Source organism: Dipodomys merriami, unplaced genomic scaffold, assembly GCF_024711535.1.
Source record: "Dipodomys merriami isolate MVZ:Mamm:240054 unplaced genomic scaffold, mDipMer1.0.p SCAF_22, whole genome shotgun sequence".
In the NCBI taxonomy this organism is placed as follows: Eukaryota; Metazoa; Chordata; class Mammalia; order Rodentia; family Heteromyidae; genus Dipodomys; species Dipodomys merriami.
The window spans coordinates 17,796,525-17,822,740 of NW_027203604.1; the positions used below are offsets into that span (position 1 = coordinate 17,796,525).

General features: G+C 45.9%; 1 protein-coding gene across 1 annotated transcript; it reads left to right on the forward strand.

Moving 5' to 3' along the window:
- Positions 1 to 10,199: 10,199 nt before the first annotated feature.
- Positions 10,200 to 25,454, forward strand: Smim10l3 (small integral membrane protein 10 like 3). Its single transcript, XM_070033506.1, has 2 exons — positions 10,200 to 10,648; positions 23,685 to 25,454. The coding sequence occupies exons 1-2, from the start codon at positions 10,463 to 10,465 to the stop codon at positions 23,703 to 23,705; spliced, it is 207 nt and encodes a 68-aa protein (XP_069889607.1). The 5' UTR covers positions 10,200 to 10,462; the 3' UTR covers positions 23,706 to 25,454.
- Positions 25,455 to 26,216: the final 762 nt, after the last annotated feature.

Genomic DNA, 26,216 nt, shown 5'->3' on the forward strand with positions numbered 1-26,216 from the left:
GGAGGTTGCCATATTTGCGCGCTGGAGCGGGCCGGGCGCGGCCCGGGTTTGGATTCCAGAAGCCGCACTTGGGATCTATTGCCATCTACCAAGAACGTTGTTCCCTCTTTTTTTTTTTGTCTTTTTCTGTTTTTATTACTATCAGTTTGATGTGATAGCGACAGTTTATGCCCTGACGTCGAGTCTTCCTAGAAACTGTGATTTTAGAACTAAAACTATAAGGGAGAACTAAAGTATAACTATATATTAATATTAAGAGTATGGAAAAAATTGGGGCTGGGAAGGTGGCTCAGTGGTAGAGCGCTTGCCTTGCATGCATGAGGCCCTGGGTTCGATTCCTCGGCACCATATAAGCAAAAAGAAAAAAGCCAGAAGTAGCACTGTGGCTCAGGTGGTGAAGAGCTGAGGGACAGCTCCCAGGCCCAGAGCTCAGGCCCCACGACCGACAAAAGAAAAAAAAGTAAAAAGAAAAATGAAAAAAAAGAGAAAAAAAAGGAGAAAGAGCTAATGAGAAGACTAAAGGGCTGGAGCCCCTGAATTCAAATTGTAGGGGCCATCAAAAAAGAAAAGGGGCCGGGCGCCGGTGGCTCACACCTGTATCTGAGGATCACGGTTCAAATCTGAGGATCACGGTTCAAAGCCAGCCCGGTAGAAAAGTCCTGAGACTCTTATCTCCAATAAACCACTAGAAAACTGGAAGTGGCGCTGTGGCTCAAGCTGTAGAGCACTCACCTTGAGCTGAAAAGCGCAGAGTTCAAAGCAAGGAACTTGCAGGGTATCTTCCCAGAGTACAGGAGTATACTTACTTAGGGGAAGTGCCCGACCAGCCCCCACCCCAGCAGGTTTAACATCCTTAAGAAACTCCAAACAATGCGAACAAATATGCTCCTACCAACTTCCAGAGAGAAAACACAAGTGGAGGAAATAGGAAATAGAATGGCTTTCTTTGGGTTAAGTGACAATGTCATCAAAATTCTACCCAGAGCCAAAACTATTGATCAAGTAGGCGAGTAAAATAACAAGAACATTTTCAGACAAATTAAGTGCTCAAGAAGTTGTACCTCCCACTTACATGTCCCAGGAAACTACTGGGACATATGTTCCTCCAGCAGGAACAAGTAAACCAAAGAAGCTATGAGAGGCAGAATCTAGGGCTCAAACAGAGAAGACAGGAACAGGGTCCTCCACCCCAGATGGTGGTGATGTAGGACCAGGCCACACTGGAAATTTTGTGGGCTTCAACCCACACAGGCTCTGTGTCCAGGGCTACTTCTTTTTGTTGACCACCAGCTCTGCTCCACCAACAGAGGGGGAAGGGACAACACAGAGAAAATAAGGGTAAGACAACAGAGAATTGTGATCTCTATTTTATGGGCACTAGCCTAAATTGGGAATGTGCAACAGACTGGTAGCTCAAACCTTAATCCTAGCTACTTAAAAAGCGTACATAGAGGATCCAAGTTTGAAGTCAGCCTAGGCAAAAAGGTTAATGAGACTTCCTTTACCCAACCTCTACATCTCAACCAACAGAGAGAAAATTGTGGTGTATATCTGTAATCCCAGCTACTCAAAAGGCATAGGTCAGCTAGACACTGGTGGCTCATGCCAGAATTCCTACCTAGGCAGGAGCCTGAGATCTAAAGATCCCAGTTCAAATCCAGCCAGAGCAAGAAAGTTCGTGAGACTCTTGCCTCTAATTAACTACCAGAAAACTAGAAGTGGCTCTTTGGCTCAAAGTGATAGAATGTTAGGTTTGTGAAAAAGCTCAGGGACAGCCCCCATTCCCTGAGTTCAAGCTTCATGACTGACAAAAAGAAAAAAAAAAGCCATAGGTAAGAGGATTGTGGTCAGAGGTTAGTCTGAATAAAAAGCCCAAGAACCTATCTGAAAAGTAACTAAAATGAAGACAAGCACTGTAATTCTAGATACTCAGGAAGCTGAAATCTGAGGATCACAGTTTGAAGCCAGCTCAGGCAGAAAAGTTCATGAGACTCATCTCCAACTAACCAGCAGAAAGCAGAAAATGGAGCTATAGAAAACAAAACAAAACAACAACAACAACAAAAGCCCAAACCACAAAAAACTTCATGAAGCTGGGAGCCTGTGGCTCATGCCTGTAATCCTAGCTACTCAGGAGGCTGAGATCTGAAGATCACAGTTCAAAGCCAGCCCAATAGGAAAACCCATGAGACACTTATCTCCAATTAACTACCAGGAAACTGGAAATGGCTCTGTGGCTCAAGTGGTAGAGTGCTTGCCTTGAGCTGAAGAACTCAGGGACAGCACCCAGGACCAGAGTTCAAGCCCCAGGACCAACAAGAAAAAAAAAGAAAAGGTCATATTCTCATATGTTCCCATAATGTCTGTCTTCCTGTGTGTTTGTAACTGATTTTAATATTACTACATAATGTAATGGGATTATTTAAAAATCCAGTTCTTACTATATTTTCCATTCTGGCCTCAAACTCCTGGGCTCAAGTGATTCTCTTGCCTGAGCCCCCTGTGTAGCTGATATTACAGGTGTATTCCACTAAGCCCTGCTACAATCCAGCTGGTTATTTCTAGTGCCACAGGTGACTACTGCAAGATGGATAGAGGTAGAAATGCTGATAAGAGAGAAAGACATATATACATATATATATATGCATGCACACATATATATATGCATGCACATATATATATAAGAGAGAGAGAGAGAGAGAGAGAGAGAGAGAAATGAGTTATGTTCACAGAAACAAGGGAAAATCTAAAGAAAAATTGAGTAACTAGGACTCGGGAAGATTAGGGACCCTCAAAGATCCAGTCTGGGTGAGAATGAGTTCACTTGCCTCAGGGTCCCTGACACACCTCTCCCCCCTCCAATTTGGTTTCCATTCCTGATGAAGGGGGCCAGGGAATCTTGTTTGTTTGGTCTGATCCCCTGCCTACCCATTGGGGAAGAGAGAAAACTCAGTGACTCATAGACACACACACACACACACACACACACACACACACACACACACGCACGCATGCACGCATACACACATACACACTCGCACGCACACAAAATGGGGTAGAGGAAGTCCTTTCAGAGATGGGAAGTTGTGGCTGGGCAAACCAAACCAAAAGAGAGCTCTTCAATCCCAAGGATTAACTTCAGTGCAAATGACAGAGCCCCAAAGAAACAATGGCTTCAACAAGATCCAAATTTGTTTCTCTTGGGTTAAAACTCAGAGGTAAGAAATTCAAGCTGCTAATAGGGTGCCTGTGGCTCACGCCTGTAATCCTAGCTACTCAGGAGGCTGAGATCTGGGGATCACAGTTCAAAGCCAGCCTGGGCAGGAAAAGTCCATGAGACTCTTATCTCTAATAAACCATTCAGAAAACCAGAAGTGGCGCTGTGGCTCAAGTGGTAGCACACTACCCTTGAGCTGAAGAGCTGAGGGACAGCACCCAGGCCCAGAGTTCAAGCCCCACAACTGACAAAAGGAAAAAAGAAAAAGAAATTCAAGCTGCTAGCTGGGCGCTAGTGGCTCATTCCTGTAATCCTAGCTATTTAGGAAGCTGAGATATGAGGATCGTGGTTCAAAGCCAGCCTGGGCAAGAAAGTCCATGAGATTTTTTTTTTGGGGGGGTAGGTCATGGGGCTTGAACTCTGGGCCTGGGTGCTGTCCCCAAGCTCTTCAAGGCAAGTGCTCTACCGCTTGAGCCACAGTGCCATTTCCGGTTTTCTAAGTAGTTTATTGGAGGTTAGAGTCTCACACACTTTCCTGCCTGGGCTGGTTTTGAACCACAATCCTCAGATCTCAGTCTCCTGAGTAGCTAGGATTACAGGTGTGAGCCACCAGCACCTGGCTTCCATGAGACTCCTATCTCCCATAAACCACCAGAAAACTGGAAGTGGCATGGTGGCTCAAATGGTAAAGCACGGGCCTTGAGCTGAAGAGCTGAGGGACAGTGCCCAGGCCCAGAGTTCAAGCCCCACAACCAACAAAGGAAAAAAGAAACAAATTCAAGCTGCTACCTGGTTCCTCTCCAAGATTCTCAGGACCCAGCTCCTTCCTTTTGAGTCAGTAGAGGGTTTAGTTCAGCTATATATGTCCCATGGAGAAATAGAGAGGAAAGTGGCCAAGAGAGTGGACTAAGTGTCTCTTCAACTTCTTAGATCTCATTGGCCACATATGTGGTCTCATGACCATACTGAGCTGCAGGGCAGTCTGGGAAATGCCTCCCCTCATGAATTTTATTACCCTAAAAGGAATGCCCAAACAACAGTAAGTCAAAGAACAATTCCTTCCATATCCTCTATGCACCATTTGGCTACATGTCTCTTTTCAAACATTGAATTTTTTTCATGCTTTATTAATATTCCATATTAATTGTATAAAATGATGGATTTCCTTGTGGCTCTTTCTGGTGTTAGCCCTGGGGCTTGAACTCAGGCTGGGCTGGGGTGCAGTCTCTTAGGTGTTTGTTTGTTTGTTTGTTTTGGTCGGTTGTGGGGCTTGAACTCTGGGCTTGAGCACTATCTATGCACTCTTCAGCTCAAGGTGAGCGCTATACCGCTTGAGCCACAGCACCACTTCTGGTTTTAAACCGGTTTATTGGAGACAAGAGTCTCACGGACTTTCCTGCCCTGGCTGGCTTTGAACTGACATCCTCAGATCTCAGCCTCCTGAGTAGCTAGGATTATAGGAGTGAGCCACCGGCGCCTGGCTTTCTTAGGTGTTTTTTTGTTTGTTTATTTGTCAGTCATGGGGTCTAAACTCTGGGCCTAGGCGCTGTCCCTCAGCTCTTCAGCTCAAGGCTATCCCTCTACCACTTGAACCACAGCACCACTTCTGGCTTTTTCTGCTTATGTGGTGCTGAGGAATTGAACCTAGGGTCTCATGCTTGCAAGGCAAGCACTCTACTACTGAACTACCTTCCCAGCCCATTTTGTTTGTTTTTGCTGAGGAGTAGCTAATTCTACTACTTGAACCACAGTTCCATTTCTGGCTTTTTGGGGGTGCTTAATTGGAGATAATAGTTTCACAGACTTTCCTGCCCTGGCTGGCTTTGAACTGCAATCCTCACATCTTGGCCTCCTGAGTAGCTAAGATTACAGGAGTGAGCCATCAGTGCATAGCTCAAAGTAGTTTTGATCTCCATGTCTCTGATGGTCAAGGATATTAGACACTTTTTATGCATTTATTGGCCATTTGCTCTTCTTTTGACCTCTTGTCAACTTAGTAACCCCTCCAAGCACATATCTTTAAGCCTTACTTCATCTTCAAATAAAGACAAGGAAAATATCATAATTCAGTCTGACATGATATTATCTTGAGTAAGACCGAGTACAAAACTTCCAGTATTGCTCAGAAGTTCAAATTCAGTTTCCTCTGGGCCTCAAGGTGAACTCTGACCTGTGAACCTCTGTAAGAATGAAACGCAGCTATAGACTTCCAAGGTACAATGGTACAGACTGAAGGGCTGAGATCGAATGTGACTGGAACCCAGGGCTTCTCTCCCTTTCCTTAGCTTTTTTTTTTTTTTTTTGTCAGCCATGGGTCTTGAACTCAGGGCCTGAGTGCTGTCTCTGAGATTTTTCACTCAAGGCTAGTACTCTACCACTTGAAACCACAGGGACACTTTCAGTTTTCAAGTGGCTAATTGGAGATGAGTCCCACAGACTTTCCTGGCCAAGGCTGGCTTTGATCCTGAGATCTTCAGATCTCAGCTTCCTGAGTAGCTAGGATTATAGGCATGAGCCATCAGTGCCCAGCTTCTCTTCAGCTTTTTTGGTGGTAAGGCAGACACTCTTTTTTTTTTTTTGGGCCTGGGTGCTGTCCCTCAGCTCTTCAGCTCAAGGCAAGCACTCTACCACTTGATCTACAGCACCACTTGCAGTTTTCTGGTTGTTTATTGGAGATAAGAGACTCAGACTTTTCTGCCTGGGCTAGCTTCGAATCACAATCCTCAGATCTCAGCCTCCTCAGTAGCTAGGATTACAGGCGTGAGCCACCAGCGCCCGGCCACACACTATTGTTTTTTGTTGGTCATAGGACTTGAACTCAGGGCCTGGGAGATGTCCCTGAACTTTTTCACTCAAGGCTAGTGCTTACCACTTTGAACCGCAGACCACTTCTGGTTTTCTGGTAGTTAATAGGAGGTAAGAGTCTCATGGCTGATGCCGGTGGCTCACACCTGTAATCTTAGCTACTCAGGAGGCTGAGATCTGAAGATCTTGGTTCAAAGCCAGCCTGGGCAGGAAAGTCCGAGAGACCCTTATCTCCAATAAACCACTAGAAAACCAGAAGTGGCACTGTGGCTCAAGTGGTAGAGCACTCTCTCCTTGAGCTGAAGAGCGCAAGGACAGTGCCCAAGCCCAGAATTCAAGCCCCACAACTGACAAAAAAAAAAAAAAAGTCTCATGGACTTTCCTGCCTGGATTGGTTTTGAACCACGATCCTCTGAGTAGCTAGGATTACAGGCATGAGCCACCCTTGTCTAGCTGATGCCTCAGATTTTATTGGCTTTCTGATGTATGCCCTTTGACCTCTCATGTGTAATTACAACAGGCTTCTGACCTAATTGAATTTAATTTCAGGTTAAATTTGTGGGCCACTTTATATATTAATTGGTTAAAATGCTTTTTTGTACTTAGCAACATAGAAATGAGTAACTAGAAGATAGGTGACAAGGCTCACAACTATTATTTAGCTACTTATTTAGGAGGCTGAGATTATGAGGATCATGAGGCTAGAGGCCATCCTAGGTTAAAAAAAAAGTTCAAAAAAAAATAAAAAAAAGAAATGTAAAAAAAAAAAAAGTTCATGAGCCCTCTTCTCAACTAATAGCTCTGTTTGATGTCTTCTGACTGGTATCCTGGTTACCAGAGAAAGCCTGAAATAGGAGTAGGGAGAGGCCCAGATGCGCTTTCACACAGAAGTCGAGAATCTAATCTCAACAATAACCAGCACAAATGGACTGAAAGTATGGCTCATGGATAAAGTGCCTGCCTAGCAAGCACAAGGCCCTAGGTTCAATCCCTAGGAGGACGTGTGTGTGTATGTGTGTGTGTGTGTGTGTGTGTGTATGTATTTCACAATGCCATAGCCCATCTGCTCTTTCAATGTCATTTAAATAACCAATATTGGCAATTCTCAATTCTCACTCGGGAAAAATCTTGACAGGCCTGGGCTGGGAAGGTGGCTCAGTGGTAGAGTGCTTGCCTTGCATGCATGAGGCCCTGGGTTTGATTCCTCAGCACCACATAAGCAGAAAAAACAAAAGCGGAAGTGGTGCTGTGGCTCAAGTGGTAGAGTGCTAGCCTTGAGCTGAAGAGCTGAGGGACAGCGCCCAGGCCCAGAGTTCAGACCCCATGATCGGACCCCAGAAAAAAAAAATCTTGACAGGCTTGAGAGTGATTTTGGCACATTGCCAAACTGATTTTATGTCTCCTAGCAAATTTCGTCTTGAAGACATTAGCCTTGAAAATCTCAAGCTATTTTCCCCAATACTGCATCAGATGGCTTCATTTTGCTGGGTTTGAAAGGAATAGCTTGAAAAACAATGATAATTTAGCACATGTGTTGTATTCTGCAGTGCTCAAGATAGCAACCAATGTGCAATGAAAAAGGAAAAAAAATAGCTTACTAAAAAAAAAAGGAAGTAAGCTTTTTAATGGCAAGCATAAATGTGGCAAAACACAATGCTACAAGAATAAAAGAAATTAGGGACTGGGAAGGTGGCTCAGTGGTAGAGTGCTTGCCTTGCATGCATGAGGTCCTGGGTTCAATTCCTCAGCATCACATAAGCAAAAAGGAAAAAGCCAGAAGTGGCATTGTGGCTCAAGTGGTAGAGCACTAGCCTTGAGCTGAAGAGCTGAGGGACAGCACCCAGGCCTAGAGTTCAGGCCCCACAACCGGACACCCCCCCAAAAAAAATTAAATAAAATAAAGGAAATTAAAAGTTTCTAAAAAAATTCTTTGAAAAAGTTTTTTTTTTTTTTAACAGTTGTGTGGCCTGAACTCTGGGCCTAGACGCTGTCCCTCAGGTCTTCAGCTGAAGGCTAGTGATCTACAACTTGAGCCACAGTGCCACTTTTGGCTTTTTCTGCTTATGTGGTGCTGAGGAATCAAACCCAGGGCTTCATGAATGCAAGGCAAGCACTCTACCACTGAACCACCTTCCCAGCCCCTGATATTTTTTTTTTTTTGGTCCAGTCGTTGGGCCTGAACTCTGGGCCTGGGCGCTGTCCCTCAGCTCTTCAGCTCAAGGCTAGTGCTCTACCACTTGAGCCACAGTGCCATTTCCGGCTTTTTTTCTTTTTGCTTATGTGGTGCTGAGGAATTGAACCCAGGGCCTCAGGCATGCAAGGCAAGCGCTCTACCACTGAGCCACCTTCCCAGCCCCTGAAAATATTTTTTTTATGGTAGTCCTGGAGTTTGAACTCAGGCCCTCTAGGTTTGTTTGGCTGATATTCTACCACTTGAACCATATTTCTAGCCTAGTTGTTTGCTGATTATTTTCAAGATGGAGTATTACAAGCTTTTCTGTCTAGGGTAGCTTCAAACCATCATCTTCCAGATTAGCTAAAATTACAAGTGTGAACCACCAGTACTAGGCTAAAAGGTATGATTCTTGGGCTGTGTCTGGGGATATAGCTTAGTGGTAGAGCACCTCCTCAGTTTGGGTTTGATCCTTAGGGTTACAAAAAACAATTAACTATGTTTCTTTCAGTAGACATTTAAAGAAAATGGTAACATTTAATAATGCTAATACTAGAAACATTCTTTATGGTTTATCTTCTTCTTTGAAATATAGAGGAACATATATATATAGAGAGAGATAGACAGACAGACAGATAGATATGTTTTCTTTGGTCAGTCATGGGACTTGAACACTGGGCCTGGGCGCTGTTCAGCTGTTCAGCTCAAGGCAAGTGCTCTGCCACTTGAGGCACAGAGCCACTTCTGGTTTTCTGGTGGTTAATTGGAGATGAGACTCTGGTTTTCTGGTGGTTAATTGGAGATGAGTCTCACGGACTGGCTTTGAACTGTGATCCTCAGATCTCAGCCTCCTGAATAGCTAGGATTACAGGCATGAGCCACCAGTGTCTGGTTAGATGATTTTCTTTTTTTTGTTGGTCGAGGGGCCTGAACTCTGGTTCTGGACGCTGTCTTTCAGCTCTTCAGCTGTAGACTAGTACTCACCACTTGAGCCTCAGTCCCACCTCCAGCTTTCTTCTGCTTATGTGGTGCTGAGGAATCGAACCCAGGGCCTCATGCATGCAAGGCAAGCACTGAGGCTCTACCACTGAGCCACCTTCCCAGCCCCTAGATGAATATTTTTGTGTGTGTATGTGGGTCCTGGAGTTTGAATTCCAGGCCTGGACATGGTCCCTGAGCTTTTTTGCTCAAGGCTGGTACTCTGCCATGTGAGCCACAGCTCCACTTCTGACTTTTTCTTGTGTGTGTGATTGGACATAAGAGTCTTACAGACTTTTCTGTTTAGGCTGGCTTCAATCCACGATCCTTAGTTCTGAGCCTCTTGAGTAGCAAGGACTACAGGGTGAGCCAGAGGTGCCTGGTTGCACATGAAATATTTTGTGTGTATCTATAAAAAAGATATGTATCTTCATTGCATGGCAGATATTTATAGTAAAAAGCTAAATGTTTAAGTAACACTGTAAAAACCCACTATCAAACCAAGCTGTGGAAGTGGAGTTGTGGTTCAAAGTAGAGCATTATCCTTGAGGAAATGAGTTTGGATACAGCACCCAGGCCCTGAGTTCAAGCCCCATACACACACACACAAAGGCATACATACACGGAGGTTTACACTTAAATAATTAAAATGAACATTAATAACTTCAAAAATCAACATATTTAATTTGATACTGAACCAATCTACATAGACTCGACTAGCTGTTGATACACACACAAACACACACACACACCAAAAAAAGAAAAAAAGCCTCTTGGGCTACTTTTCTTTTAATCGTGGTAAATAACACGTAACATAAAATTTAGGACTTTTCCATTGTCCGAGATTTACCTTCTTCCTGTGTTTCTTTTCAGACTCTCCACTAGGAGGCAGCCGAAGAGAACACATCAACCTCGGTACCTCGCGCCTCGATTCCGGACGCATGCGCGCCTCACCTGCAAGAAGAGGGCAGGACCGAGGGAGGCGTGGGCGGGGCCTCACGCTGCGCATGCGCGGAGGGTTTTGTGACGTCAGGCAGCGCGGTCGGCCCGGGATCTCTGGCCCGCCGCTCGTCGAGGCGCTGCCGGAAGGAAGCGTGACGCGCGGATTCGGTTCCCCGGCGGCCCGCAAGCCCGCCGGCCTCGGCGCCTTCCTCCCTCGCTCCCGGAGCCCGGCCCAGCGTCCGGGACGGAGGCCTGGGGCGACGCGGCGCGGAGAGCGAGGGAGGGAGGGAGCGAGGGAGGGCTGACGGGCCGGCGGGCGGGCGGGCCACGGGAGCGCCGGTTCCTATATGGCGGCGGCTCTGTCGGGCCTGGCTGTCCGGCTGTCGCGCTCGGCCGCCGCCCGCTCCTATGGGGTCTTCTGCAAGGGGCTGACCCGCACGCTGCTCATCTTCTTCGACCTGGCTTGGCGACTGCGCATCAACTTCCCCTACCTGTACATCGTGGCTTCCATGATGCTCAACGTGCGCCTGCAGGTGAGCGAGCCGCGCCCTCCTGGACCGCGAACCCCAGCACCCCAGTTCCTGCCCGCCCCCCACTCTCCCCTCTCAAAGAATGGCCTAGCGCGGCCCTCAACCGGGGAATCCACACCCCTGGCCCACATTGGAAAATGAGTGTGTGCTAAGTAAGCATCGTGCATCTTTCTCATTGCAACCCTACTGGAGAAAAACAGCAAACACCTCCTCGAGGTGGGGTTAGTCCGCCTTCTGTGAAAGGATTCCGGCCCCACGACCCTGAGTGGCGGGGAATGGGCGGGGGGGGGGGCAAGGTCGGAGGAAGGATGCTAACTAAGGGGCTTAAAAAGATCCCGAAGAAGAAATTTTATTGTTTTGGGACATGAAAATGACAGGTTGTCGAGATACAGGGGTGGGATTGTGGCTGGATTTTTGGGTTCCTAAACATTTAAGAAGGCCTTTTTTTTTTTTTTAAACTACTCCTTTGGTATTTTCCTTGAGTCTTTGAATACATCAGAGATTAATGGTGCTTTGAGCAAGGCATCTAATATATTTCTGGTCAAGGGTAGAAGTGATGAGGGGTGGGGATGAAAGTGAGAGAAAGTGAGTTGGAGGAAGCAGAGACAGATGGTTTCTGAGCCTCCCCCCCAAAAAAAAACACCAAAAAAAACTCCAATAAAGATGTGAAACAGTAGCCCGTATTCTCCAGTACCTCCCCAGGACCACTTTTGCTGTATACACGACTGACATTTCTCCATCTCTTGAATTACAAATCTTTCCCTCGTGGAAGGGGAAGTTGTGTATTTGGAAACTCTTTCTCAAAGAAAGATGGCCAGATACAGAGCCATTTTTGGATCTTGTGTACAGATCTGGGAGTGTCACAAGCTCTGTGATAGAGGAGGACTTGTCCTTGGGGAGCTTACAGTCAGTCTGACGTACTTATTTTGTTCCCTGGTGTGTGGAATGAGCCAGGCTCATCCATAGCACCTGATTTTCCCTCCAGATTTGATCATGTTAGAGTGTAATTGACCCTGAAACCCTGAGTGAGCATCTTCACGTTTTTATTCTCTGGCCCATGTGAGAGTATATCATATGAAGCCATCTGTTAGAATTGAGGTGAGAAGAACTGGGTTATTTTATTTTGGTATTCTTGGGGTTTGAACTGAGGGCCTCATGTTTGGTTGGATTGTTTGGTTGGCTAATGCCCTACCACTTGAGTACTGTCTTTTGCTGGTTATTTTGGAGAAAAAGTCTCAGATTTTTCTGCCAAGGCTGGCCTCAAACTACAATCCTCCTGGTCTCAGCCCCCAGAGTAGTTAGGGTTACAAATGTAAGCCATTGGCACTCTAGAGAACTAGTCTGTTTTAAAGTCTAAAATTGAGCTGTTTTGTGTGAGCAAGGGCTGTGGCATCCTTAAGTTATATTAAGCCACAGGAGTAGAAAACTTAAATCTTTGCAGCAGGTGGTATAAATGAGTAAAGGCTGTTGGATATAGGGCCTGAGGTGAACCAGAAAACCTGCACTCTAGCAGGCTGGAACACTGGAAACATGGGTCCAGTATTTGCCAGATGAAGGGATCTCCAAGGGAGATTTTTAGATATCAAATTAATTCAAACTTAGAAATGTTTGCTTGCAAAACCAAGTTTCTGCAGGCTTTACTTGATCCTCAACCTCCCACTTTGGAACCTTATATAATTTATACTCTTCATAAAATCATTTGAAGAAACCAAGCGAGGTAGCTCATGCCTGTTATTATGATAGCTATTCAGGAGGTTGGGATTTGAGGCTAAAAGTTTGAGAGACATCTTCTCAATCAATAACTGGGGGTGGTGGTGCACATCTGTCATCCTAGCTATAATAAGCATAATACAGTAGGAGTATGGTTTAGATGTGGGCCTGGACAAAAAGACCCTTCTCTCAAAATAACCAGTGCAAAAAAGGGCTAGATATGTGACTCGGAAAGTAGAAATCCTGCCTACTAAGTGCAAGTCCCTGAGTTCAAACCCCAGTAAACAAATGTGTGCACACACAGACTGAGAAATTATCTACTACATGATGCTTTTATTGTACTAGAAAACCTTTCCACATATTCACTTTCCTATTTATGACTACCTTTTTAGCTAAGCCATTATAACCACTGCCTGGACTATTTTAAACACATTTGTTAGGTTATATTGTTGCTTTTAAAGTTAGGGTCTCATTATGTAGCCATGCTGATCCTCCTGCCTCAGTACTGCCTGATGGTTAATTACAGGCATGCCCTACCATGCTGGGCTATAAGTCACAGATTATTCCATTCTTTTTTTTTTTTTTTTTGGATCCAGTCGTGGGGCCTGAACTCTGGGCCTGGGCGCTGTCCCTCAGCTCTTCAGCTCAAGGCTAGCGCTCTACCACTTGAGCCACAGTGCCACTTCTGGCTTTTTTCCTTTTGCTTTTGTGGTGCTGAGGAATCGAACCCAGGGCCTCCAAGCACTCTACCACTGAGCCACCTTCCCAGCCCAAGATCATTCCATTCTTAACTCATGACCCCTTTCACATGGAATGCATTTCACTCTGCAGATCTGCCTCCCATCCTTCTGTCATTTTTTCACCTGGCTTGCTCCTTGCTTACTTGGCCGGCTCAGGGTTTCCTGCCCTCTGCTTGTATCTAGCACTTTTCTGCCCTTGGACATTTGCACAGGCTATTCTTTCCATTTTGAATGTTATTCCCAGGCGCTTTGAATGCATATACTTTACACATTTGCATTCTTCCTTCAAGGAGGACTTTTGTGGTCATGTATCTCCATGATCCTGTACCTGCTTTCTCCACTACAGGAGAGCTGGAGGCTTGTTTGTGGTATTCAGAGGCTCCATTTCCAGGGTGATGCTCAGGGTTTCCACATGGCTCATTTGTTGGACACTGAGATCATCTTGAAAGGGTTTTTGATCCAAGTTTCATAATGCAGAGTATGCATGTAATGATTATTGGAGGAGGGAAGCTAGATCAATAGAGTGATATGGGCCTTTGGAATGCAGACATATCAATCTTAAAAGCCCATAATCGGTGACTTACTTGATGGACTAGATATCAGAGCTTTGACACTGTGGAAACTGAATGGGAGCTTTTAGGTCAGGGGCAAAGGGGCACAGGTGGAGGGTGGCTCAGAGATAAGCCCATCACCAGGTATCTTAGGCAGGGGCTCTGTTAAGAGCTCTGACAGGTACCGGGCACCGGTGGCTCATGCCTGTAATCCTGGCTACTCAGGAAGCTGAGATCTCAGGACCAAGGTTCAAAGCCACCCCGGGCAGGAAAGTCTGTGAGACTCTTATCTCCAATAAACCACTAGAAAGCTGGAAGTGGCGCTGTGGCTCAAGTGGTAGAGCGCTCGCCCTGAGCTAAAGAGTTGAGGGATAGTGCCCAAGTCCAGAGTTCAAGCCCCACAACTGACAAAAAAAAAAAAAAAAAAAAAAAAGCTCTGCCAGGGTTTTAGGCTTGATCTTGGGCATGACTGAGTGCAATAGGCAACCTTTTCACATCCCTGAGGGTGATGGAGTGTCTAAGAACACCCATAATACTACCATCTGCTTCTGTCAGTTCTGTGGGTTTTAGAGAGTGTGTTCATTTATGAAGCAGCACTAGCTTACCTGGAATGAGATTTCTTATCCTGGCCTCTGGTCGGGGGAGTGCAGTAGGACAGAAGCTGAGTGCCCTGCCCCTTCTTTAGGGGGGAAGGTACATTTCCTCATGTTTACTTAGGTCCCCTAGATGTCTTCTTTGTAGGACAGTGAGGCATTTTAAGGAGACTATTAGCTCTTTAGTATAAAGGTAATTGATCAGGAAAGTAGATGCGAAAAAAGAATTGTAGACTGAGAAAGGTTATGGTTTTAAGGTACTGTTTGCAAGCCAGGCATTGTGGCATACAACACACCTGTAATCCTGGCTACTCAGGACTGAGGCAGGAGGAGCACTTGAGCCCAGGAGTTGGAGACCAGCTGGCATTACAAGACCCTGTCTGAAAAGGAAGAAAGGAAGGAAGGCAAATGAAAAAGGTTCTGTGGCAAGTCTTAATAATCTCTGGAGTTGTTACTATTGCATTTATTCATGTGAAATATGAAGTACAGACAGTAAAAGATTCTATACTAAACAGTAAATATAAAGCAAGATTTTTAAAAAAATAGTAAAAAAAAAAGCCATGCCTACAATTTTTCAGGTTATATACCTTAATCTTTGTTTACTTGGATTCATGGACTTCATGGACTTTCTGGCTTGGCACCATGATCCTCAAATCTTAGGCTCTTGAGAAGCTCGGATTGTAGGCATGAGCCATCAGTGTCCAGCATCAATTAATTTTTTTATATATTTTTTTTTTAATGGGGTCAAATGAGTTTTTCAGATTTTGGGTCTTATCAGTAGAAAGGCTTTCCCACTTCAAGAAGGTGAGAAATTTTCCTATATCCTGGCATTGTTGCTCATTTATTTGTTTGTTCATTCAGTGCCAGCTCTGGAGCTTGAACTCTGGGCCTGGCTGCTATCCCTGAATTTATTTTGCTCAAGACTAGTGTTCTACCACTTGAACCACAGCTCTACTTCCAGCTTTTTCTGTTTATGTAGTACCGAGGAATCAAGCCTAGGGCTTCATGCATGCTAAGCAAACCCTCTACCACTAAGCCACATTCCTAGCCCCACCTTTTACTTTTTTGTTGTTGTTGGTCATGGGTCTTGAACTCTGGGCTTGGGCACTATCCCTCAGCTCTTCAGCTCAAGGTGAGTGCTCTACCGCTTGAGTCATAGTGCCACTTCTGGTTTTCTGAGTGGTTTATTGGAGATAAGAATCTCACAGAGTTTCTTGCCCAGGCTGGCTTTGAACCATGATCCTCAGATCTCAGCCTCCTTAGTAGCTAGGATTACAGGCCTGAGTCACCGGTGCCCAGCTACCTTTTACTTTTGTTTGTTTGTTTTTTGGTCCGATCATGGGGCCTGAACTCTGGGCCTGGACGCTGTCCCTCCGCTCTTCAGCTCAAGGCTAGCGCTCTACCACTTGAGCCACAGCACCACTTCTGATTTTTTTCTTTTTTGCTTATGTGGTGCTGAGGAATCGAACCCAGGGCCTCAGGCATGCAAGGCAAGCGCTCTACCACTGAGCCACCTTCCCAGCCCATACCTTTTACTTTTAAATACAATGCATTCAATGTTTTTCTTGGTATGTGATGGGCAATATTGGGGGGACATTGACCTTTCTGCAAGCACTACCAAGTGAGCTTTGCACGTGTAGCATTTCTGTGCTTTACATTGGCCCAGTAGAAAGATGGCTTTGTTTTGTCTGCTTGTTATTCTGTGCTGATGCCAGCAGCCACAATAGCCTGGGTTAGGGTAGAGAGAATTTGCTGATTGAATCTGTAGCAGAAGTGTTTTTAGAGTAGAATTTTCAGTCAAAGATAATAACCATTTGTTATTTTCTAAAGTTGTCATCTTGCTGTTCCAGGGGCCTTGATGAGCTCCATCCTCTCATTCTTTCTTTTTTTTTTGGGGGGGGGGTTTGGTCGTGGGGCCTGAACTCTGGGCCTGGGCGCTGTCCCTCAGCTCTTCAGCTCAAGGCTAATGCTCTACCACTTGAGCCACAGCGCCACTTCCAGCTTTTTTCTTTATGTGGTGCTGAGGAATCGAACCCAGGGCCTCATGCATGCAAGGCAAGCGCTCTACCACTGAGCCACCTTCCCAGCCCCATCCTCTCCTTCTTTAGCCCACTCTAGCCTGGGTGTGGCCTCTGCCACTCCCTGAAATGCACTGCCTGTCAGTTTGGATGTCTCTCAGCAGCCTTTCATCCTTCCCTGAAGTAGTCTTGGTACTGACAACAGGAGCTACTAGGGATGTTGCATTCTCACAGAGCACCAGGAGGAAGTGTGGCTTTCTGTGAGGATAGGGGGATTGCATGACTTCTACTTGAGCATGCCTTCTTTTGTGTGTGCTAGCACTGGGGTTTGAACTCAGAGCCTGGGTTCAAGGGTTCATGCTCAAGGCTGGTGCTTAACTACTTGAACCACAGCTCCACTTCTGGCTCCACTTCTGTTGGTTAATCAGAAATAAGGACTTTTCTGCCTGGACTGGCTTCAAAACTGCAATCCTCATCATTCAGGTGACTGGGGTAGGGTGATTGCTATAGAGCCAACACAGCTGTTTTGTTTTGTTGATGGTACTGCCATTTGACCTTAGAGCCTCAGACTAGGTAGGCAGGTACTCTATCACTTAAGCTACACTCACACTTTTTTTTGTTGCTCATGGGGCTTGAACTCTGGGCCTGGGCGCTGTCCTCATCTTCAGCTCAAGGCTAGTACTCTACCTCTTGTTTTGGGGGTTGTTTTTGTTTTTTTTGGGTCCGCTCGTGGGGCCTGAACTCTGGGCCTGGGCGCTGTCCCCCAGCTCTTCAGCTCAAGGCTAGCACTCTAGCACTTGAGCCACAGTGCCACTTCTGGCTTTTTTTTTTTCTGCTTATGTGGTGCTGAGGAATCGAACCCAGGGCCTCATGCATGCAAGGCAAGCGCTCTACCACTGAGCCACCTTCCCAGTCCCGTGCTCTACCTCTTGAGCCACAGCGCCACTTCAGTTTTCTGGTGGTTTATTGTAGATAAGAGTCTCAAGAGTTCAGCGCTGGTGGCTCATCCCTGTAATCCTAGCTACTCAGGATGCTGAGATCTGAGGATCACGGTTCAAAGCCAGTCCGGCCAGGAAAGTCCATGGTAGAGCACTCGCCTTGAGCTGAAGAGCTGAGAGACAGTGCCTAGGCTCAGAGTTCAAGCCTCATGACAACTAACAACAAAAAAGTCTCAAGAACTCTCCTGCCCTGCCAGGCTTTGCACCACGATCCTCAGATCTCAGCCTCCTGAGTAGCTAGGATTACAGGTGTGAGCCAGTGGTGCCCGGCCAGACTTTTTTTTTAGGTTATTTTTCTGGTAGTGTCTTATATTTAGGCCCACCGCTGACCTTGGCTCAGGATCCTCCTACTTAACAGTCTCTGCATAGCTGAGACCTAGTCTGCATGACCATGGCTGGCTTGTTTTTGACTGTGGAGGGGGTGGAGTCTTACTATCTTTTTGGTTGGTCTAGCCTCAAACTATGATCTTCTCAATTATCATCTGCTGATGAAGCTGAGATTACAGACGTGAGACACAAAGTACAACCACAACTGGTATTTAGGATAGTTATGATTCTGGGGGATCAGTAGCAGAAACTACAGATGGGGGCGGGGCACCAGTTGCTCATGCCTGTAATCCTAGCTACTCAGGAGGCTGAGATCTGAGGATCTCAGTTCAAAGCCAGCCCGGACAGGAAAGTCTGAGAGACTCTTATCTCCAATAAACCACTAGAAAACCGGAAGTGGCACTATGGCTCAAGCGGTAGAGCACTCTCTTTGAGCTGAAGAGCGCAGGGACAGCACCCAAGCCCAGAGTTCAAGCCCCACAACCAACCAAAAAAAAAAAGAAACCACAGATGGGATGGGATTGTGTTTCTGTTCTGACTCACCTGATTTAGAAATGTTGGAGTCGGGCTGGGAAGGTGGCTCAGTGGTAGAGCGCTTGCCTTGCATGCCTGAGGCCCTGATTTCGATTCCTCAGCACCACATAAGCAAAAAGAAAAAAGCCAGAGTGGCACTGTGGCTCAAGTGGTAGAGCGCTAGCCTTGAGCTGAAGAGCTGAGGGACAGCACCCAAGCCCATAGTTCAGGCCCCACGACCGGACCCCCCACCCCAAAAGAAAAAAAAAAAGAAATGTTGGAGTCATTTTATTTATCATCCTCTTAGCTGTGTAGAAATTTATTGGCTTGTTCTAGCCACTTCCAGCCTGATTATCTTAGGTGCAATGTTACTGTAAAGATACCAGGTGAGGCCTAAGCTGTTTCCCATTGGGGTCATCTCCCATCAGCACATGGTGTCCTGCTCAAGGCCCATTGTTGCCTGGCTCCTTTCAGTCTCCTTTGGGACTAGCCTTGCTTGCTTACTTTGGGAATACTGGGACAGGATATTTTTAGTTTAGAAAACAGTGGTAGTCTGAGCTGTCAGGTGCTGAAGGCCATTAATAGCCTGGGTTAGGGAAGGCCAGGAGACAGTATCCAAGAGGGCAGCAGCTGCTTAATTAGGTCAGGCCTGTTGTCATCGAGCAGGTTGTCACTTCCTACAGGCCAGGGATTTCTGTAGAAGACATACCTGGGCAGTCTTGCATCTGTATACATCACCCCCTCTTGTCCCTGTGGTTCCATTTCTAGTCTTTATCATCTCTCTGTAGATATGGGGAACATAGACCAGGAATTTACTTCCACTGTGGTCCCTTATTTTTCCCTTGGATTTTACAATGGCCTCCTCTCACTGTGGTGGTCTCAGTTTTGGTAATCAAGTTTGTTTGCCAGGTTGTAGACTTAACTAGGGGGTGGGACAAGGCCTGTCACATTATATAACATGTATTATCATATACACAGAAGAAAATTATATTTGTGCTTACACATACACTGTGCAAACAAACTCACATTTGCATGCATTTTCTGGCTCTCAGCATTTAGGTAATACATCTAACAGTCCAATATGAAAGGGGTTACTTGAGGGCTTTGAACAAACATGTTCTAAGGACCATTGAGGTATTTTTGTCATGAGAATTAAGTAGTGAAGTTACTTATTAGTGAAGTTACTAAGGAGCTGAAATGTGATAAGGGAAGGGTTTGTTCTGTCATGATTAAGAACATGATGACTTGTCATTAAAAAAAATGAGTGTTGAGCCGGGCACCGGTGGCTCACGCTTGTAATCCTAGCTACTCAGGAGGCTGAGATCTGAGGATCACGGTTCAAAGCCAGCCCAGGCAGGAAAAATCCGTGAGACTCTTATTTCCAATAAACCACTAGAAAACTGGATGGCATTGTGACTCAAGCGGTAGAGCTCTCGCTTTGAGCTGAATTGCTGAGGGACAGTGTCCAAGCCCAGAGTTCAAGCCCCAAGACCAATCAAAAAAAAGTCAGTGGTTACTGTAATGGCTCCTTTTTGAAGTATTTTGAGACAGTTCTGGAAACACTATCTTTCTGAACAGGAAATACAAAGTCCTTGAACAAGGACATATAAAGTACTTAGAAACTTTCTTGAGAGTTGTCCCATATTAAATGACCTGTTTTTCTTAAGAATTAAAAAACTAATAATATGTATTAAAAATATACTTAGTAATGCTTTCATTTCAAGAGTGTTCGTTTCTGGTGCATTCCATCAGTAAAACAGTGTCATGTTTGCAATGATGTGCTCTGGAAAGTTAATTTGAGAGAAGTTAATGAGGTTTGGCTTGATGAACTTTAAAAGTGTCTGTTTTGAAATGTAGTTGGAGGGGCTGGGAAGGTGGCTCAGTGGTAGAGCTCTTGCTTGCATGCCTGAGGCTCTGGGTTCAATTCCTCAGCACCACATAAGCAAAAAGAAAAAAGCCGGAAGTGGCGCTGTGGCTCAAGTGGTAGAGCACTAGCCTTGAGCTGAAGAGCTGAGGGACAGTGCCCAGGCCCAGAGTTCAGGCCCCACGACCAGACCCCCCCGCCAAAAAAAGAAAGAAATGTAGTTGGAGACCAGACTTGTAGTAATTACACCTTACATTTCTATATTGCTTTGTGCTATTCACATATATTCTTTTCAAAAAATGTTTGAGGCAGTTTCTCTATGTGGCCTGGACTGGCCTCAAATTCATAATCTTTTTGCCTCCACCTCCCATATGCTGGGCTTAGAGTATGCAGCACCACACCTAGCTCCAAATATGTTCTACCAGTAGATTTTGATCTTAAATTCTATTAGTAAAAATTTGGCACATGCCCCCAAAGTATCTGTATTCATAAACTAGTTTTTAAAATTTTTTTAAGTAGTTATGCAAAGAAGTTACAATTCCATAAGTCATGTTATGAATACAATGTTTATTGGCCAGTGTCACACCTTCTTCAATAAATTAAATATTTTGCTCATCAAAATATGGCATGAGACTGGGCACTGGTAGCTTATAACTATAGACCTAGCTACTCAGGAGGCTGAGGTCTGAGGGTTGCGGTTCAAAGCCAGCCAAGCCGGACTAGAAACTGTGAGACTCTTATCTCCAATTAATCATAGAAAAAGCGCTAAGTGGCACTGTGGCTCAAGTGGTAGAGCACTAGCCTTGAGCAAAAAGGAGATCAGAGGCAGGGTTCTAGAGCTCTAAGACTGCCCCCCCCCCCCCACACACACACACAAGGAGCTGTGTGGTAGCTCAAATCGTAATTCTAGATACTTGGTCTGGAGGGTTGTGGTTCAGGGCCATCTCAGGCAGAAAAGTGTGTGAGACTCCATCTCATCCAATGGCTGGTTGAGGAAGCATGATAGCTGGGTACAGTGGCACCTGCCTATCATCCTTAGGAACATAGGAAAGCACAAGGAGGATCACTGCCTACACTGGCTTTGGGCATGAAGTGAGACTCTGCCTCAAATATAACCAATACAAGCCTGGCACCAGTGGCTCATGCTTGTAATCCTAGCTACTCAAGGGCTGAAATCTGAGGTTTGTTTGCGGTTTGAAGCAAGCCTGGGCAGGAAAGTCCATGAGACTTTTATCTCCAATAGACAAAGCCATAAACAGAGCTGTGGCTCAAGTAGTGAAGCCATAGCCTTGAACAAAATTGCTCAGGGACAGCACCTAGGCCTAGAGTTTAAGCCCCAGACCTGGCAAAAACAAAAACAAAACAAAAAGTGATTGGAGGTGTGGCTCAAGCGTTAGGCCCCAAGTTCAATCCCCAGTACTGCAAACAATGGGAAGCAATGTATCTCAGTGGTAGAGCATGATCTTAAGCCTGCATGAAACCCCAGGTATCAGACCCAGCACCAAAAGGGGGTCACAGTGGAGATCATATAAAGCACAACAAATTTAGAGGAAGAAAGAGACAAGGGCGTTCTTATATTTTCTGCCATACTTGAGTATGGGTCAGCCCTGTGAAGGCCTGCTGGACTGGAAGGTAGTGACAGGAGTTTTGAGAACTTCCGGTAGCTGTTTGTACCAGAAGCACACTGAGCACTCTTCACCCTCGGTTGGCTACTTCCTGGGGGTGCTTCCCTCCTTTGTTGTGCTACTCCCTCTCTACTCTGGTTCCTGCTGTTCCTGCCTGCTTCACCTGCTTCCCACCTTCCCTCCTTCCCTCTTGCCATGGTACCAGGGTCTAGACTTTTCTGCCACTCAGGACAGCCACTGCTTGCCCATTTCTCCAGAATCATTCTGTCCCGATCAGAATCCTCCTGTTTTCAGTCAGTGACACCATCACCACTCCTTCCTGGTGTCATACTCCATTTCTCTATCCCTTCCCGCACGTTGGAAGAGCCTCAGAAGAGCCTCCTAGTGGCCCTTCTAGTAAATGCTGCTTTCCGGGCTGTCACATGGTGTCTGGATAATTAATTCACTCTTTCCTTGCTGAAGAGTCTTCCCTGTCCCCTACCGCCCCCTGCAGTTCAGGCTCTTGGCCACATGCCACACCTCTCCTGTGGTCCTGTCCTGTGGTCCTACCTTTGCTTTCAGCTGCAGCCTCCTAGCAAGTTCTCTTTTCTGTCCAGTGCTCTTAAAAGTACAGAGGAGATTCATGGAGCCTCTTAGGTCTCCCAAGTTCCCTAAGAGACCAACTCAAAGAAAGGCAGCATCTTATCTGTGGCTTCTCCATGCTTGCAGCTAGCCATCTTGCCCAAGCTGTGCTTGCTTCTTAGCTCCAAATGGCATGCATCTGTTGTGCTGCTGCTCTCCTCTTCCTCTTCTTCCTCCTCCTCCTCCCCCTCTTCCTCCTCTTCCTCCTCCTCCTCTTCCTCCTCTTCCTCCTCCTCCTCCCCCTCTTCCTCCCCCTCTTCCTCCTCTTCCTCCTCCTTTTGTCATGGTGCTTGAACTCAGAGCTTGGGTACTGTTGTGTTGCTTCTTAAATTTCTTTATTTTCTAGGCAGTGCCTTTTGTCTTCTCTCAGGGCAGATGAGGCATCCCCCCTTCACCCACTGCCAACTCATGTACCCACATTTCCATCTCTTCTTTCTGGTTGCATTTTTTATTTCTGTTTCTTAAGCTAGTCTCTTGGAGAAATTATTGCATACAATTCATGCTTGTATCTTCCATCTGTTCATTTGGAGGGGTGATATACTTGTTCCTTAAATGAAAACAGCACTGTGAAAGGTCTTGTATAGTTCATCAGTTACTGAGGAAAAGTGAAGGAACTAGGGGGTCAGCAGAAAGGGGGTCAACAAAGGGCTTGCTTGTAGTCCCAGCTACTTGTAGCTCAGATAGGAAGATCACTTGAATGCAGGAGTTCAGCCAGCCTTTGCAACATAAGGAACCTTGTCTCAAAAGCAAAAGCAAGCCAGGTGCTGGTGGCTTACACCTGTAATACTAGCTATGTAGGAGGCTGAGATCTGAGGATTGCATTTCGAAGCCAGCCCAGGCAGAAAAGTCCCTGTGAGACTCTTATCCCCAATAAACTACTCAAAAAAAGCTGGAAGTGGTGCTGTGGCTCAAGTCATAGATCTCTAGCCTTGAGCACAAAGAGGCTTAGGGACAGCACCCAGGCCCTGAGTTCAAGCCCCAGGATGGGGGGGCGGGGCGGGGAAATGCCAAGGTGAGTTTAAAAACAGATACAAAATTATACACTATCAACAGGGTAGAGGTCTAATTTACTTCTGTCCACAAGATACAATGAATTTGCACTTCTTTGGACAGGAATTCACTTACCTTACCCTTGGAGTTTTATACAACTTAACATAAAGTAGCTCAGAGACAAGGAAGGATACAGGCCTTGAATTTAGGATCCTCCTGCTGTACCCTCCTGAATGCTGTAGTTACAGGTAGGTGCCACAGCACTTGGCTTCTAGCCCACCTTGGTTATTTTTAAGTGTTTTCAGGGAACACAGCAGTCTGTGGTTGTAGGTTACAGTCCTCACTGGGCAGGCTGTCATCATGTTCCCTGTCACAGCGTAGGGATCATTGGAACTTGTGTGTTAGAGTGCAGTGTTCACTGGGTGCCTGAAGGTACTCTGAAGACATTCTGTCTTCACCTCAGAAATTTAATTTGATTATCTTTTCCAGGTTCATATTGAGATCCACTGAAACCCCCTTCCCCCGACTCTCAGGCGCCCCCTCCCCAGGCTCATTGCATCAGAGAAAACAAACATGAACGATGGAAAAGGGACCCTGGACACCTGCCTGGCAGAAGCCCAGTGGCTGGGAGGGGATGACTCGGACACACTGTGGTGTAGCCTTAACAATCGGACACAGAAGGGGAGCCCCTGCTCTGCATATGTGGGGGTAAAGCCGCCAAGGGTTTATGGCAGTGGAAATTTCCAGGATGAGGCAACAGACATGAAGTGTGGTTGGAGCCAGGCTGGCCTCTTGCTTCACTGGGGCAGCAAAGTGTCCCTGGGTCCGAAGGAGCCAATAAGAAGAAGTTCAGCCCCAGCTGCTCTGATCCAGGCCATGGGGCTTTGTGATGCCCCTGCCGCCGCTGCTGCCACTATTCCTGCAGAAGAACAGTTTGCTAGGGAAGCTCTCAGGTGGAACTGGGCAAAAAGATGGCCTGGAGCCCCCAACAGTCACAGAGGATCGCACCGCAAGGGAGAGCCCTGGTTATCAGGAAGGCCCTCCATGTGCAAAGCTGGAGGTTTTAAAGGGGAACCACGAAGTGCTTTCTCCAGTGGCCTGGGCCTACCTGTCACCTTGTCTCAGCTGTCTGCAAGGCCACCTGCCCAGCCTGAAGGTCTCCCTGAGGGTGAAACCAGATGTGCTTCTTCTGTTTCCAAAGTGAACAACTGGGTACAAGAAAATTCTTCCAAGTGGCAAAAATACATCAAGTGGTCTGCAGACAGCATTGGGGATATTGACACTGCAGTTTTCAAATTAGCAAATCCCTTATGCCATAGTTAAGGTACAGTCAGAACAGTAAAAATGCCAGATTAATTTTAAACATTGTCTTCAAATGAATTCTTTTGCATTCAGTCTGGATAATGTACGCTGCTGCCTCATGTGACCAGACAAAGCAGGTTGGCAAGTTTACCCTTGCTCCAAGCCATTCATGCAGGAAGAGGATTTGGAACATGTTTTAAATTGTGCTTGACAGACATTCAGACTTGGGGAACTCTTTCAGGAGAGGATTACTCTATCTGGTAGCCTGTCTGATGCTAGCATGAAGTACCATGGATTTCTGGATCTCCAATGTCCACCCTGGAGGCTTCAGTCCCAAGCTCCATCCGTTGTTACTTCATCTTGTCCCTGATCATCTGATGGGAGTGGAAATGTGCCACATTGGCCCCTCTGCTCTGCTGAAGACTTGCTGAGTCCATAGCAAACTGTGCATTTTGGAAAATTATTTTGATCTGCAGCAAAATTTGATTTCCTTTGTCATACCCTATCCCTTCCAGCTTGACAGTTTGAACAGAGGCCTGATGATGAAAGTTGCAATATTAAATTTAGCATAATCCTCTCAAATTAGGAACCTGAGCAGTGTTACCCTAAGTAAAAATGGAGCTTGAAATACTTTGCTGGTGTTCAGATAGAGGCAAATGAAATGTTTTCCTTAAGGAAGTCCCCAGTTTCTAGGAATTGGGTCTTCTACACTGAGACTTTTCTTAACTAATACCCTCTTTTGTTTATTGATAACTTTAATAAAGGTCATTTAAGAGTGTAAGTTTTTAAGGACTCCCAAACCGAGACTTAAAACAGCCCTTTTGGGGACAAGTGACTGCATATGTCAATTTATATTGTGTGCTCAATTATGATGTGTGCTATCTTGATGTTTTGGGAAAATGGAGATGACACAGTCTGTTCTTTAGCCTAATAAATATGTCCTATTTTCTGTGTGTACTCTGGGTTTGCCTTGTCTTTTTTTCACACTGTTGTCTTTCTGATACTTACACATCGTGTGTGTGTGTGTGTGTGTGTGTGTGTGTGTGTGTGTGTGTGTGTGTGTGTGTGTGTGTGTGTGTGTGTGTGTGTGTGTGTGTGTGTGTGTGTGTGTGTGTGTGTGTGTGTGTGTGTGTGTGTGTTAGAGTTTAAACTCAGGGCCTTGCATTGTTCCTTAGCTTACGGCTGGTATACTACCCTTTAAGCCACATCTCCACTTCCAGCTTTTTCCTGGTTACTTGGAAGTCAGATTTTCTGGTCCACTTCCAGCTTTTTCCTGGTTACTTGGAAGTCAGATTTTCTGGGCTGGCTTCAAGTTTGGATCCTCCATATCTCAGCCTCCTGAGTAGCTAGAATCAGAGGCATGAGCCACTAGTACCCAACTTACTTAAACATCAGCTAATTAGGTAAAGTAGGATGCTGATAGCAAATATGAGAAGCAAGCAGAGATTGAACACTGAAGGTGGATTGGAACCCTGCTTCTATCTTCCCAGGTATGTTGTGATTCTTGGGGGAGGAGGGGAAGCTTTTCTAATGGAGTCCTTATAAGCCTGTATCATCTCCTCTCCATTAAGCCATTGCAGTCCTGGTGAGTGGATTTCTTTTCAGACTTCCTTTTCTTGTCTTTTTTTTTTGATGTTGGTCCTAGGGCTTGTATTCAGGGCCTGACACATTTTTTTTCCTTGTCTGTCATGGGGCTTGAACTTTGGGCTTGGGAGCTGT